Genomic DNA, 16,205 nt, shown 5'->3' on the forward strand with positions numbered 1-16,205 from the left:
TGCTTAGTAGTGTTCTGTTGTTTAATCTGTGCTTAAGTTTTGTTTATTACAATGTGTTGGATTGGTCGGACAATCAGAATTCTAATTTATGTGTTTTTTTTTTCACCTTGGATACTCCCTGTGCATGATACTTTAGCTAAGTAGCCTGTTTCCTTTGTAGCATTTCTGTAGATCATCACTTTTTAATATACCTCTGTTATATCTAAACAGATTTCAAATTTCTATCAAATTTCTGGTTCTACATGGATAACTTGTGTAATTAGCACAGTAAATTATGCAGGTTTCTATGCAACTATATAGTAATTCTTATTTCAAGAACTACTATTGTTGCTTTTGGTTTATAATTTCAGTCTCATTTTAGCATAATTTCCGTAGTGTGCACTGAAGCAATCTTACCCATATTTGTAATTGTCTGTATGCTTTAAAAATAAAATTAAACATTTAAATTAAAATTAAACATTTTGATGTTTATAAAGCAGAGTTACTTATCCTGCTTTTATTGATTGGTGTTCAGAAGTAAGATTTTGGTTTAGACTCTTTCTGACTTTAAAATGAACATGACTAACATGCAATTTTATGCTAACCCTGGGTGATGAAGTGATTGATTTCATGTTCTCTGGGATAGCAGACAGCTCTCTTTTCTTAACTGTCTAGGACCTGCCATTGAGCTTGAAAAAGTAAAACCAGAGCCAATTGAGCCTGAACCCGAGGTACAGAAGACCTTCAGTGAGGAAGCAAACACATCAACGTACTATCCTGCCCCTGTTCCAGTAATGGACAAGTATATTCTCGAGAATGGAAAGGTATTTTAAATTAAATATAGCATGATTAATTTGTAAATGTCCAACAGGTGATTTCCTTGTGGAATTATGATCTCAGGTGTTTTGCACAGTAGCAGCTTATACAGACTTCCTCAGTTGTCATAAAGGTGTGCTATTATGCTGAGGAGAATGATGAAATTACATAAGCATGAACAGCACAGAACATTATCCTCAGTGATGAGAACATTGAATGCTGGATAACACAAAGAATATGATATTAAATATACATGCTGCACAAGCAAATTGTTATAGTCTTCAGTTGGTGACATAAATAAATCCACCAAATACAGTCCAAAGTCAGTAGCCCACATTATAAAGTTACATTAGTCTGTTTAACAGAAATACTTTTGCCTGAAAGGTCCTTAATGTTTTAATGTGCTGTAGTCAAAATGCAGAGATGCCTTCATGTTTTGCTTGAATTTGAGTCCAGTAGGTAATTATGAACCCTGGAATGAAAATGGGCTCCTTTCAGTCTGGTAGGAGCATTGCCACTGAATTGAGCCTAATGTAATGCAACTTTCCAGTAGCTTATATAAAGTTGGTAAAATACCATGTAGCTATAGTTTGCCAGCACCAAACTGATAGCTCTTCAAACTTCAGCATGTTTAACACATTGTCTGCTCATCTACCTGCTTTTATAGTTGTTGCCATTACCACTAAATCAGCATCACATTTCTTTTACAAAACCATGTCCTTCAGAATTGCCTATGCAGATCCTGTTTCTTAGGATTTATATGCATTTGGTACCATAACCTGAGAACCTTGAAGGAAGAAGTGTCCATTTCAGCCTTGTCATACAGCAGATTTACTGATGAAATAGCATGAAATACTACTTTTTCAGATTTGTGTTAAGAGATTGACTGCGTAAGTGTCTGTCATTCTTGAAGATGAATTTAACGTAATTGTTGGGGACAAGATGTATGTGAGAAATAGTATAATCGTGACAGGTTGACAGGTATTTGGTTCAGATAGCTTTTCTCACCTAATGTATTTAACATGTCATTTGCTTGTATATTTTGTGCATATCTGTGCAATGAAAACTTAGAATATATTGCTGTGAGAGTTTGGTTTACCTCCTTTTTTTTCGCTTAAGGTCTGTGGGATAGGGCACGTCCTTTAGTATTTGTATGCAGCTTTTCTTGACCATTATTTCATCTGCCACCTTCTTGGCACTTCCATTGCTGAAGTTTTCTCTGTCTTTACAGATAATAATATCTTTAACTTTCTTTTTGTAATTTTATTTTTTCTTTAAATTTGCTTATTTACTGGGGCTTCAGTCAGCTCAGATGCCAGAAATGTGAACTAATAATGTGTTTTGAGTGATGGGGAGGGGGTGGGGTGTCTCAGTTTTCCTTATTTATGCCTTTTTTTCATTATTGCTTTATTGACATGCACCACTGGAGTAGTTGAAATACGTTTTTAGAAATCTTGCCCTTTGTGGCATCTGATCTGATCTTAGTAGGATTCTTTCAAAGCAGATAAATCTCTCCCCTCCAGAGGGAGAATAGAGTTACTGAAAAAGAGCCTATGGCATTCATTTAAAGAAAAGAAAGATAAAAAAAGCCAACAAAAAAGATAGTTCATCTTCTGAGGTACATTTTAGACATTTTAGATACGTTGTCCACATTAGCGCAGTTACAGGGGTGAGCATTGCTTTGAATTTGCTGTTGTTTCTGTTGCATTGTGCTTGAAGGTTGATTCTGCAGTTGCTGAAATTGGTGGTAAAGTTCCCATTGATTTCATCAAGCCAAGGGTCTGGCCCAGGGGCAGCTCTTCCAGCAAGAAGGAAGGGGCTTCTGAATCTGGAGTACAGTAAGCTTCCCATAGCTTTGGGAGTAATAGGAAACAGTACTGAGTTACAGAGAGGTAAACTGAGACACTGACAGATTAAATTCCTTGCCATAACACTGCTAGAAATAGAAGGGAGACATAAGATTTCTCTGTCTGTGGCTGTCTGTCATGTAGTTGCCATTCCCATAGGTGTTTCATACCAGTGATGACTTTTTAAATAAATGAAGCATGTTCAAAGAAGAGATGATCTGTCTGAAACGTAAATAAAATACTTGCTGTAATTTGTTGTTTTCTTTTAAGTAATTTAAAGCTAACGAATAATGTAGTTGCTTAAGAGACTAAATCTTCAGTGAAGACAAGCCCTAATTTTAGCAGAGGGGAGTCAGATTTTTGATCAAATACAGCAGTCTCTACAACTACTGTGATACAGACGTGCTAATTTGGCATGTCACAACGTTCCTAATCTTAGTTATTTTCTAAGTAACTTATACTCATTTTTACAGATAACTTTTTCCAAGATCAAACCAGAAATAACTGAATTATAATTGTGATTGTTTTCTGAGCAGACTGCTCACTCTGATTGAAGTTGTATTATAAAATATGTAGAGAGCACCAAAAGAGTGTGATTATTATTTTTTTAAAGCACTTACAGAGAGGCTTAACAAAAGAGAAGGAAAGAAAAACAGGGATGTTCATATTGTGGTTTTTACAAGTTTTATTTCTGCCCGTTACAGAATCTAAATACCATGTGGACTTGTGAAAAGCTTCTTAGAATCCCTTTAGCTTAGAAAATTCTGCTGGAGAGGCAGCTTGCTTTATGGTTTTATACTCTAAGGAAGTTAGACTTCTCATTTGTTTCTTATAAAGTAGCTGGTAGCCAAAGCATTCATATTTTCCTATTTAAGTTTTTAAACAGCTAGTTGCTTTTAAAGGATGCAGTCGCACTAAAAAAATTTCTTCGGGTTATAGCCCTTATTAATTATTAAAGCGGGTTTCTGTTTAAAGGAGAAATGGTATCTGATTGAATACAGGCAGTAAAATTACGAGTATATAAAATTTTACAGTAGCTTTGTCTGATTTTCATTGCATTTAATGGGACTTCTGTGTTACTTTTCAGATCTGTATGGGTAGCAGGCACACTTTATGTAATGCCACATGAAGGGAATAAAACCACAAAAAACTAAGAGCAAAACAGTGAAGGCAAGCAGAGTCTTGTAATACAGTTTTGTCATAGAATTTGTTCACAGGATTTCATTTTTTTTGATCATGAGGAGGCAGTTTTTATTAAAAGGACCTCCATTTGATGAGATATTATGAAACCTGAATTTTACATAAAACAATCTAACTGATACATATTTTTTGTGTTTTGCACTTTTACAGATTATCTGAAAGTAAGTTCTGTTTTCTTCCTTTCCAGTGCAGTGAACTCATATCAGTAATTAGAATAGTTAGGTCATGCATTAGCTTGTTATGGATGATGAGCAAGCGTGGGCCCAACTGAATCAAGTTCATCAGCATGTGAACAAAACATTCTGTGTGCAGGGATAGTTCAGGTGATGGACTCCTGGATGCTCCAGGAATTAGGAGCATACATATACAAGGTATGAGGTATTCTCTGTTATTTCCCACAGAGGCAGCATTCATGTCCTTGTTGCACTCACGTCAGGCCCATGCTAATTACTGGTGGACTTCTTTTCCTTGCTGTTGCTTGATGGTGTCCTGTTTATCAGGACTAGAAGCTCAAACATACGTAATGGCAGCCTAAGGATGGTACTCAGGGTCTCATCCTGCATTCATCGCAAGTCTAGAGCAGTGGGAATCTTGGGGTAGAGAGATGGTATAGCTCTGTGGGAGTCAACCCAGCACAGTCAGTGCTGAGCAAGACTAATAAGCACAACTAGATTCAAGCAGCTTCCTTTTGGAGAGACTACAATGGCTTCATACCGCATTTCCCATATTATCTTGCTTTACCACTTGAAAATCTAATGAAATATCTTTACTCCCCATTGTGTGAATAATGGAAAGTTTATGATGTTGCAGCAATGGATCATTGCCTTATCACAAAACGGTATTCACCTGGATAGACTGATTGCCTATTGTGTACAAACTTCATAATGGAATTGGAAGTTTTACAAAGCTTCCAGTCTCTCTTGGCTTATACTGAAACTGGGGCTCTTAAAATCCCTTTTCCCCTTCTAGCTACTTAAAACAATCAGGCCGAATTTTGCCCACAGATACAGGATATGACTTAGAAAGTATTTTCCTTTCTACTGTCTCCAAAAATACGCTGGGTAAAGACTGTTTCAACCAAAGGGAAAGTTTCATATCAAAGACAATGTTTCATCTTGTTCCTGAATTAGGCTGGTGCAACTGCTTGGTTTATGTGCTGTGCATACCTTTATAATACTGGATGTGTTTACTGTTTCCTTCTTCTATCTCTTCCTGACTATAGTCCTTCAGGAGATAGGTTATGGGGGGGAGGGGGGGGAAGTAAAAAGTAAGAAGAATTGAATACAAAAAGGAACTATATTATATAAGAGGTTGACTTTAACTCCCTAACCCACAAAGTTGGAGAAGTTTCAGAATCAGGCAAAATGGATTTGTTCAGCCCTAATTACTGTTATTATAGTACCTAATATTAATGTTCCTACAGCACTTGGATACTGTTGTGTGCTACATACCATAGATAAGTTGTTATTATTACTACCTTCTAGGTCCATCTTGGCAGTGGAATTTGGGTAGATGAGGAGAAATGGCACCAGCTGCAAGTAACACAAGGAGATTCAAAGTATACAAAAAATCTAGCGGTTATGATTTGGGGAACAGATGTTCTCAAGAACAGAAGTGTCACAGGAGTTGCAACCAAAAAAAAGAAAGATGCCGTTCCCAAGCCACCTCTCTCACCTCACAAATTAAGCATTGTCAGAGGTAGGTTATTTGAAAACTTTTGCTTCCTGCTTTGGAGTTTAACCATTAATCACTGAGTTGAAAGATGCTTCTTTTCAGCTCATATAAAATTAACTGATTACAAACTGTAATTCGGATTGCTATTGCGTTGTGAAGCGCATAGGTATACAGGAAAAGTAAAACACATTGCAATAGCTGTGCACAGTGCAGGCCTTCACAGCTGAAGAGTTGTACATTGACTTCAGTAAGATTCAAGAAGATCATCACTTTAAATCACTTGCAGGACAGGACTCTCAGCCTGGAGAACAACATGTTGTTCTGGAATTCATTTATAGCATAATGATTTTTTAAATGCATATATTCCTTTTAACAAGCCTGAGAGTAGCTTTACCACATTTTTTCAGCCAGAATATAACTAACTCTGGCATGAGGCACAGAAACCATTATAGCTGTGACTGTAGAAAATAGGCATACCTTCGAAGGCAAGAAAGAATAGTTTTGCCCTTTTCAGAGGAGAAAATGGAAATAGTAAAAATTAATTGTTGCACTTGAATTGAAATTTGAACAGGAAGTGTGAATCTGGTAGGAAAAATTGCAATGACAGTTTCAGTACGTGCAAGCCTGAGTCCACGTATGCAGTACTTTGAGAGAGAGAAGGCCTTCTCCTTTATTTAAAATGAATAGTGAATTTCAGTCCCCTTGTATCATCATGCTTGTGTTTTGCATTCATTTCTGTCTCTCTTGGTATTTCAGGCTTCTTTTTAAGGCAGAACAGAGCTGGTTCCTCATGGAATACATGCTGGAACTTGATTTCTAGGTTTTGCGTCCATACTAAATTGCAATTGGGCTGAAAAAAATCTCCCTATTTGATTGAGCTTCATTATTCTGCGTTTCCTGTTTTAAGTTGCTATGTGCTCTTAACTACAAACTTTTTAAGAGCTATTGTAAACTGCCTTGCAAGTACCACGTGTTGAAAATAAGAAACATGATTCCTCTTTGAGTGTATGCGTGTGTCTGTGTTGCATGGGGAAAAGTTGGAAACTGATCTTTGTCCTGTCATCTTTCTGAGTTTGTAAGAAATGAGTAAAAGACATGGTGGTTTTTTTTTTTACTAATTGCTTCGAGAATATATGTGGAAGTGCAAGCTGTTCATGCTGATTTTCCAGTTTTGGCCAGGACCTTTTCGTACAATTCTAACACATGAAGCAAGGTAATGATGTACTGGCCACATAAGGAATCCACACTGTAGCTATCGCTACCCTTGTCAGCTCCTAATGGGAAGGAGAATTGGTTACCCAGATGCACACTTACAAGCGCACAGTAAGAAGGAGTTATTTCTCCCTGGCCCACTGCAGGGAACTCTTTAGTTTTGCTGTCGGAGGCTGTTGCTCCTCAGTACCGCTGGCAGGATTGCTTATGTGAGAGTTTCTTCTACTTCAGTCAGGCCCACTCTCTATTGTTTGAGCCAGTTAAGTGATGGCTTTCTTCTAACTCCCCTTGTTTTGACTCCAGTGACTTTGGAAGTACATGGTGAGAGGTAGATGGGGCCCTTCCCTCTCTTCCATACCTTCACACTCGCCAGCATTTCAGCACTTCCCTATTTCCTCATTTTCCTATGTTTTCTGTCATACTTTTGCTTCCAACCCTGACCGCCGTTTGAATTCTAGTGTTCCACACCCTGGTTTTCCCATGTTCCTCCTTCCAGTGTTTTTTCCATCTTGTCTTTGATTCTCTGTTTGTTAGACTCAGGCCTGTACAGTCTTCTCTTGAACCAGTTTTACTGCATGGCCAGTGTTTTAGGTGGCAGCAGGCAGACTTCCTGTATCAGTGGTGCTAAGTGGCACATAACCATGATTATCCACGTTGTTATGTCTTTTTCGTTTGCGTCAGTGTTAGCCCGCCTTGCCCCATCATGCCAGCAGTGTTTCCTGGAAAGCTGGAAGTGATCAAATAATTTGTTGTGGAGAAGAAAACAAAACAAATGAGTATCAAGTGGACAGACAGTGAAATGTGAGGAAGTTAGAGTTTATGTAGCCAATGAATGGGTCGGGCAGGGCAGAAAGAAGTAAAGCTCCTTGTTAGTCTTGAGGTCTGCTTGAATCTTTGATCCAGTCAGAAGGAGTATCTCTATGTTTCTGTAAAGCTAAAAAAGCAGCAGAACCCCCAAATCGCTCTTTAGAGCCCCTAAGCCAGCATCCTTCTGTGAGTACTAAACTACTATTTCTGTGGTCCTTCATAGAGATGGAAGAGGAGAAACTGATGATCATGGATCTGTCTGGGTCAGATGACTTTAAGATTCACAGCCGATGAATGATTTCTGTCAAGCGATTCCTTGCTTGACATTGTGGCTAAGCTAGTAACATAGCCTGTCTTTTACTGGAAGTTCACCTTACTAGGTGTATCTGCTGCAACCTGGAGTATTCCTGTAGTGCAGGCTTGTGTCCTACAAATGCCCTGGGTTTCTTCAGGTTCTCGGTGATGTGCCTCCTCTTAGGTGGTATATTTCAAATCATAGTTTACTGGTGATTAGCATTTCAGCTGTCAGGCTGCATGTCGATTAATGTTATTTCTTTTATATTCAGTAGCTCTTACAACATGAAATTGACATTGGTTTAGATGTTCTCATCATTCTGTGGACAGACTAACTTATTTAAAATAGGTTTTTGAACAACAGCATTAGCTCTTAATGTGTCTGATATCTCTAGCTTCTTAAAAAAACCTACTGTGTGGTATGTAATAAAGGAATTATAAGAAGTATGATGCATGAGCACTGTTATAAACCTTATTAATGCAAAATAACCTTTTATAAAACTTCTGAGAGGTTTCTAAATGAACTACAAAGCTTGCATAGTACTTAATTTTCATAACTTTTTAATATGACTCTTTAGAAACGTTGTAAACCATGTTAATTAAGCGTTAATCTCTGTGGCTTTCTGTATGTGAAGCAATAGACGGCTACTGGAATAGATTACTAGGCAAAGCAAAGCAGAGTTTGTTTGACCAATCTGGGAAGCCTGCATGACAAAAAACTGTCGTTCTGGTTATGAAAACCAGAAAATAAAAAAAAACAAACCTGTGTGACACTAAAGAGTTGGGTTTATTGCACCATGTCTGATTTCAGTAGCTTCTGCAGGATTCTGGCACTCAGCTACCGACTCTGTGAAGCAGAATTGTGTCGACTTTCATTGCTGTCGTTGCTTGTGCAGTTATTACTGTTGCTTGCTTTTTGTACTCCAGTTAAGTGTACTGTGCAAATGTTCAAGAAGATGTTTCTCACCCTGAATAATCTACTAATAAAAGCAAAATATGCCCAGGATGGGGCATCTGGTAAAGATACAGACATCAGTGTAATTTGAACAGATTTTAAGAATAACATAACTCAGTTAATGTCTTCTCCTACTGGTTACTGCTGCTCTTCCTAACCATTATTATTTACTTAACTGTCCTGAAGGTGTGAAGGTAGGAGTGACTCACAGGAAACTGTAGGTAACAACAGTTCTGGTGACACCATTCACCTGGGAAACGATTCTAAATCTGCTGTGGAGCTGTGGACAAATAAAATGTTAGGCATACAGGACAGACTGTAAAAGCCTTGATTTAGCCTTGCTTCTCTATAGAAAACCTATTAATGTAGTCACAGCATAACTGGAAATTGGCTATGCCAAAGATTCAAGCCTGGTGGAAAATCTTGACCTTGACAAGATAGCCAATGAATCAAGGAAAGCTTCTGTTGTCTTGCAACAGTTATACACAGTGCTTACTCAGTGCTGTCTAGTTAGCCCAAAGCAGGGCTATATTCTTCTCTAAAAATATCCTAATGGCTCATTTCTTTCTTTTTTTTTTTTTTCTCCCCAGAATGTTTATATGATAGAATAGCACAAGAAACTGTGGATGAAACTGAAATTGCACAGAGACTCTCCAAAGTCAACAAGTACATCTGTGAAAAAATAATGGATATCAACAAGTCATGTAAAAATGAAGAAAGGAGGGAAAGTGCAAAGTACAATTTGCAATAAATTTTGGATTTTTAATAAAATCTTAGTGTTTTACTTAAGTGTTGGGTTTTTTTATTTGTGTGGCATTTCTGCAGATGAGAGAAGCTGACGTGAAGCGTTACTCTCCTATAATCTGAATCATTTTTTGAACGCTTCTGTCAAAAGCCTTTCTATGGTGCAACCTACTTTTAAATAATGTAAGATACATTGTAAGTCTACTGCCAGTGAAACTGAATTTTCAAAGGTTTTTGCAATGAGTTGTAGTATGCTAACTGCACTTCTGTATATAGGTTGTAATTCTGCAAACACCAACCCATTTTGCCTACAATTTGTTTTACTGGAGTCAGTGCATCTAGGCTACAGTAAACATCGGCTAAGATGGAAGAACTGTACAGAATCTACTTTGCTATTGAAAAGGGGGTTATTGTATTTTACAAAGTGTTTTTTCTGAACTGAAATTTGAATCGCTTGTTTTTATAAATCTTTGTTTTGCTCTCTAACAATATATTTGGTCAAAAACACATGAAGAATGCTTCTTTTTCACTTACTATCTTCTAAATAGATCACCATTGCCATCACAGTTTAACAACAAAGAACCCAAAGCTGTAAAATCGACATTTAATTAAAAAACTAAATAAATCTAACAGCAGTTCTTTTTCAGGAGTGAAGGCACTTTTCAGATTTCTGGTTATGGTACAAAGCTCTTCAGTATGTCCATATTACTGTTCTTGAAACACTATATTTTAGTGTATTTGTATTTTCAAATGATTAAGGATTGCCACAGTACGGCAAAGTTGTGTATAACAGAAAATTTAGTACCACTTTGTCTGAGTCCATAATTTAACAATGGACACTTTTAGCACAAAAGTAAATAAAAATAATTTTCTACATTGAAGTTAGAATTGTGATGCAAATTTATAAGGAATAATCTATTGTCTGAATTATAATTTATTGTCTGTAAGGGAAAGAAAATAACCTGACGTTTTGTTTCATGAAAGATTCTGCAAATACAATTTGTAGAGATAACTTAGGGCCTGGACTGATGAATTTGGGGGATTGTGATCTTAGTGATCTTAGTTAACCTTCCATCTATTTCGTGCACACAGGTGTGGTTATCTGCTTTCAGGCTGGCTGTTCCCGAGTATCCGCATTTGTTTCTTTTCTACCGCTTCAATTCTGCTTCCTGTAGTTTTGAAAGACATGCCATTTCTTATCATCTTCCTATTAGCACTGGTATACCCTAACGTTAAACCTGTTTCAGTGTCCTGTGTGCATAGGTGATTTGGAAAGGAGCAATGTAAGGATTCTTTAAAGGGCTGTGGTGGATTGAAGGAAGGGAGGGGAGAGGAGGAAGTGTGCTGGAACTGCAGTGCGTGCTTAAAGAGATGCAGAAAAACAACATGTCTCTTCCTGTGCACCACATGTCCTTAAATGATATCTTAATTCAGGACATAAGTGTTTGTTTTATGCTTTTGAAAGTGCAATTTCATGATTGGCGTGTGCCAATCTAGTCTATGCCAAACAGGTACGCGCTGCTTTCCCTGCTCACATCCCTGCGTTCTCGTCCCTTCCCTTGAACTGGCACTTGTGATTGCACAGATACATTGGATCTCTCTGATTTCCAAGGTTCATTTCATAAGACCTGGTTGCAAAAGGATGGAGCCAGGGAGCATTCATAGCAAAGGATGAGAAGAGGAGAAGTGTCTTTTTACGGTGGCTTATGTGTGCCCTGAAATTGCATTTAACAGCCTAGCTTGTCTCCTGTTAATCACAAAGTGTTCTTAGGTAGTGTTTAATGAAGTGCATAAATGTTTATGCTTCCCAATTTGGGATGCTAAATAGAAAATTAGTGTTTATAATGTCAGTGCATGTATTCTTCTATTGAATAAAGAACAAAATAGAGATAACATTGAAGAATCACTTAAAGCAGCAAGTTCCTGCTTTTCAAGCAGACTTGTGGATATGTTTGTTTTTAAAGTGATGCTAGGACAATCCACTAATTTGGGGAAAAATGCCCATAATTTCTTCAGTCTTTTATGGCTTTAGTACTAATGTGTTTTCATTGTAACAGATTCTTTAATGAGAAGATCAGGCTGCAGTTCTTAGAAGATAAGCCTGTTTGAGACAGTGTTTTAGGAAACCTGGGAAAAGCAGATTAGAATTTAATTAGAGTTAGGACTCCAGCCTCACCCCAAAAATCAGTGATTTTGTGTGTTTCTGCAAAACTAGCATTGTCTTTTTAAGGCTTTCCTGTCCCATCAGATGTTAATGCTGCGTATTGCTGGAGAATTTAACTGTTCTCACTGGGGGACAGGTACCTTGGAAGTCTTTGTTATTGCTTCCTGGGGTTTGTGAGCCCAGGCCCAGCAAACAGTTTTTAGTGGAGTTCAACAAAAGTATTTGACGTCACAAAATGGTTCACTTCCCTTTAAAGTGTTTTAGTGTGGGGTCTGATATGATGTCTTTTGGACTGGGCAACTGGTGGTGTATGTGAGCATTGCCTGAAGCTTTGTTGAGTTATGGTAAAGGAATAAGATGTATTAAAGGTAATATACTATAGTATAAAGGTATTATACTATGACTTGAACTAAATCTTTGGCTGGAACTTGTAACAAGCCAGTTTTATACACTGTAATTGTAAGGCAATGTGTGGAGGGCTCTGTAGTGGGTAGCAGGTGTGTGTGAATAACTTGTATTTGGCCATTACTCTTGTCTTTTGCCTCCCCATGAGTCTGTATGAAACCCATATAAGACTTTCATGTGTGTCTGTTTCAAGTTAGGAAATAGGCTACAGTTGTCATGTGTTTCAGCATTACCCAAGAAAAAATTCAAGCTTCTGCATCGAAATACTGATCTATAAATTAACTGAATCTCATTTCACTATATTATATATAGTTATACTACATTTATGGCCAGTGCTGTTCTTGTTGGTACATTAATTCTTCCATAATTGTGTCTGCCTGTACATAGTTTTCCTTTGTTCAAAATGCATCTCCCATGAATCTACCGTAGGAAACTATGTGAAAACAGTGCCTACTAACTTTTTCCTACTCCAGCTTAACTTTGTACCTGTACATCGTATGAGACAGGAGAGAATTTTGACATAAAGTGAAGTAGGTTTTATTACACCCTGTAATACCCCTCGTTCATCGTTCTGAGGTTTGTGTAGGGCTATTACTTTGTACTGTGAACCTGGATTTATAAGTATCAGAACTGACTTTTTGTCCTGAGAGATCAATGCGTACTGTTCGCGTCTTTATTATCAAAGAAGGAAGAAGGTATTACTGTTATATGACTAATCTGATCCTTTGTTGCCACACACTGCAGCTGTAATTTCTGATATTCATGACCTGATACATATTAAAGTGCCTTTGGCACAATTACAAGGAAGTAAGATTAGAGTTAACAAAAAGGGCTTTATTTTGTCTTAATGATTTTATATCAAAGGAAAGATTTTGATACCTGAGTCAAGACATGTAGTCACTCAACTAAAATGAAAGCTGGTATTTATTAGAGAAGAAAAAAAAAATCATTACAGAACAAGTTTGGATTTAGTGATGATTACATGTAGAGATGGGAGATTGATTTTTTTAATACAGCCAAACTTAAATACTTAATCATGTCAAAGTTGAACCATAAGTAGAAGGAATTTAGGGTTGCATTTAGTTAGCTATGGAGCACGACTGTCAGAAGAAGGTGCAATCTCCCTGCAGGAGGTCACTTCTTTGCACCGTACCTTTGATGTTGTATCTGATAGATTAATACAATGGTGCTTTGTTGTCTGAAGCATAGATTAATGTTTCTCTTGGAAGTTTTAAGTAGCAACAGATTGAACATTTTTGGATTTGTGAAATTGTAAAGATAATTCAACTTCATACTTGCAGAATCCTCACAGGAGGGAGAATGTTCTGTGAGAACTTGGGAGACGTTCCATGAGAATTGGGAGCATTCTGTATTATCTGCAGCCTCCCTGGGCATCAGCTGCATTCGTAGCTCTCGAGAAACCCAAATTTGGCTGGTTTCTGAAAGGGACAGCTATGTTGTGTCACATGGAGCCGTATTGTATTATTTCACTATTCCATCTTCTGGTATGAGAAGTGACAACTCTTCAGAAAGACAGAAAGATGAAACTTGCGCTTCTACAGAATGAGGTGGTAGTTCTCTCAATACTCTGGAAAGTATTTGCTATTCTGTGCATGCCTTTAGTCTTGGATTGATGAAGTCATAACATCAATTGCTTAGACTTTATTGGTGTCATTTTTTTTTTTCATCGTAACACTGTGGAAGTGTGAAGTGATTCATACAACACTGAGGCAATAAAAATGTTATGAAGTGCAATCATTGCATGTTTCATGCTCAGCAGCTAATTTTTAATTTCACCATCTTGGACACTTTTTCATCCCCTGAGGCTTCCTAAATAGGAAAGGAGAATCATTTGGACTCGGAAAACAGGACCAGTGATTCAAAAAGGAATTAATTTACTTGGCTGTTCATTTGCTTTACTTTTGTGATTATTTCTGCTGTTTATGTTTGAATAATAACTCCCCTTCTGTGCATCAGAAGCCCAGTTGTTCAGTCCTGCGGTGAAATCAACAGTCCTGTGGTTGTGACATCATTTGTTTACCACAAAGAGGAAGATAGCTTGCCTATGACATCAGACAAACTTGCATTGTGGCTGGATCAGAACAGAGATGAAAGTAGGTCTGGAAGGAAAGGAAGAAGCTGAGCCTAAAGGACTTATTTTGTGTGCCGCCTTCTGACTAGACAGCTTCTTCCTGCAAAGGAAATTATTTCCTCCACATTTAGCAGAATGGCAACTTTATGTTCCTTGTTTATTGATAGTAAAACCTTACTAGAACTAAACTCTTTATTAGTGTATATATTTTATGCATCAGGCTCCGTACTTTCATATTAAATTTTAGGTTTTGATGATTTTAATTTACAGTCACAGAAAATTTGCTGAACACCCAAGAGAGGTCTAGGCTGGAGGTGACTTGGCTTTTCTTGTAGTATATCAATTGCTAGAAGTCCTGTGAGATTCAAGATAAATTATACTTGTTGGTGCTTTTGTATCCTTTTATAGTTAGCATGAGCTTTCATGCTTTTGAAGTGGAGAAAGATGTAGGTTTCATGGGATAGGCTGATTATCAGAATTGGCTGTGAACACCCTTTGGTGTTCACCCTGCTGAATGTGAAGAATGTACTAGGACAGCAGTTGAGGGAATTTGTCTTGATAGTGCCATATCACACTGGTACCAGCCCTATCCACATGAGACTTAGATGACTTAAAAAGCTTACATGGGAGAGTTTCTTATTCTTTCTTTCATACCCAAATATGTCTTTAAAGTCTTCCCAAATGTTTATGTAAATCTTAATGAATTGTGGTTTAATTAAAAAAAAAAAGTATTTTCATGTTTTTCCATTTTTCATGTAATACCAAAGAGAAGTTTTATGGGAGACATCTTTCTCCACGTTTAAGTTGGGGTATTAGCCCACTGATACTTGAAAGTAGTCCATTTGGACGTTTTGTGTCTGTGAACCAGATGCGCCATGGTCTTCCCATGTGGAGTCCTCTGTGGGATTTATGGAGGTACCTTTAGAGAATAATTCTCAAAATGAGCAGGATTAAGGTGGAAGAGGCAAAGCATCTGTCTCCGAGTTAGTGGTCCATGTTTCCATTTCTTGAAGTCTTACGCTATGAAAACTAGAACTACTGAAAGCAGGACTTGACTTTTTGATTTGTCTTTTTTTTTGTCATATGTTGGAATACTTTAACACTTGCTGGTTTCTTTGTGTTTGCATGGACGTTTTGATCTTTCCAGGACCAACTGTACCCTTAAGTCTGCATTAAACTGTACCTCTTTACAGGAATGAGGATGTAGAATTTGGGGCTGGGCAGAGATGTAGGTGATGATGGAGCATCGCTTTTGCTTTGGAGCACGATGAAAGGAACCACACTCCTTATTATAATAGGGTATAATCCCGAACAGCAAAGGTTGTTTATTGCCACACTGATAAATGTATGCAAGTTTCACTCTGTGGCTTTACTAAACTTAATAAGTAACTTAGATCCACTCAGCAGCAGCCAAATGTGGAACAAAGCCCTGTGTCTAATGGTACAGGCAACCTAGCAACAGGTTACGGAGGGGTCATGCAGGCCTTTTCACCCTCCCACAGAGAGTTAATGCGTGCAATTTAGATGAAGTCGGTAGCCAAAAAGCAAAATCTCAAGTGGTTTGACTTAAGGTTTCAGTCATTGGGAAGTTTTATTAATTAAGAAGTCCAAACACACACGCCAAGAATTTGATGTTTAACAGGGAGAATTATCAGCATTCTCTTATGCAGCCAGGGGCCTCTATCTAGTGCGCTTACACAGCTGCATGTTTATAGATGTACTGTTATTCTGTGTGAATCTCTCTATGCCATGTAAATCCACAAATTGATGCTTTTCCTGATGTTAGCCCGCCCTGTCTGTTTTCTTGGTCTTCCTTTTTCGTTTCTGTTCCTTCTGCAAGTGGGAGACAGTCTTCTGTGCTTGCCTTAAAGGTAAGGAGAGAGAAGCGTTTCACAGTTCCTGGCTTCCAAGTTGTCAGCTGGGTTCTGAAGTGAAATACCTGCTTGTCATTCCTGGAGATAAGTGACACTGAGCTAGAGCATTTCCTTAGGAGATCTGGTAGTATTGCTGTCACCT

General features: G+C 37.7%; 1 protein-coding gene across 9 annotated transcripts in view; it reads left to right on the forward strand.

The window, feature by feature from the left end:
* Positions 1-16,205, forward strand: part of LOC133268341 (BEN domain-containing protein 5) — a 951,280-nt gene that overhangs the window by 593,617 nt on the left and 341,458 nt on the right. For 6 of the 9 annotated variants that reach the window (XM_061451274.1, XM_061451276.1, XM_061451275.1 and 3 more), the window contains 3 exons: positions 655-803; positions 5,327-5,540; positions 9,375-9,568. The exons of 2 other annotated variants lie outside the window; for them this stretch is intronic. In XM_061451274.1, the coding sequence (XP_061307258.1) occupies positions 655-803; positions 5,327-5,540; positions 9,375-9,535 (524 nt within the window). In that variant the 3' untranslated portion in view covers positions 9,536-9,568. Of the gene's footprint in view, positions 1-654; positions 804-5,326; positions 5,541-9,374; positions 9,569-16,205 lie in introns of those variants that run through there. One more of the 9 variants, XM_061451281.1, reaches the window with a different exon arrangement.

Source organism: Pezoporus flaviventris, unplaced genomic scaffold (assembly GCF_033815535.1).
Source record: "Pezoporus flaviventris isolate CSIRO_AGI_PZ_B2104156 unplaced genomic scaffold, CSIRO_AGI_Pfla_v1 ptg000013l, whole genome shotgun sequence".
Classification (NCBI taxonomy): Eukaryota; Metazoa; Chordata; class Aves; order Psittaciformes; family Psittacidae; genus Pezoporus; species Pezoporus flaviventris.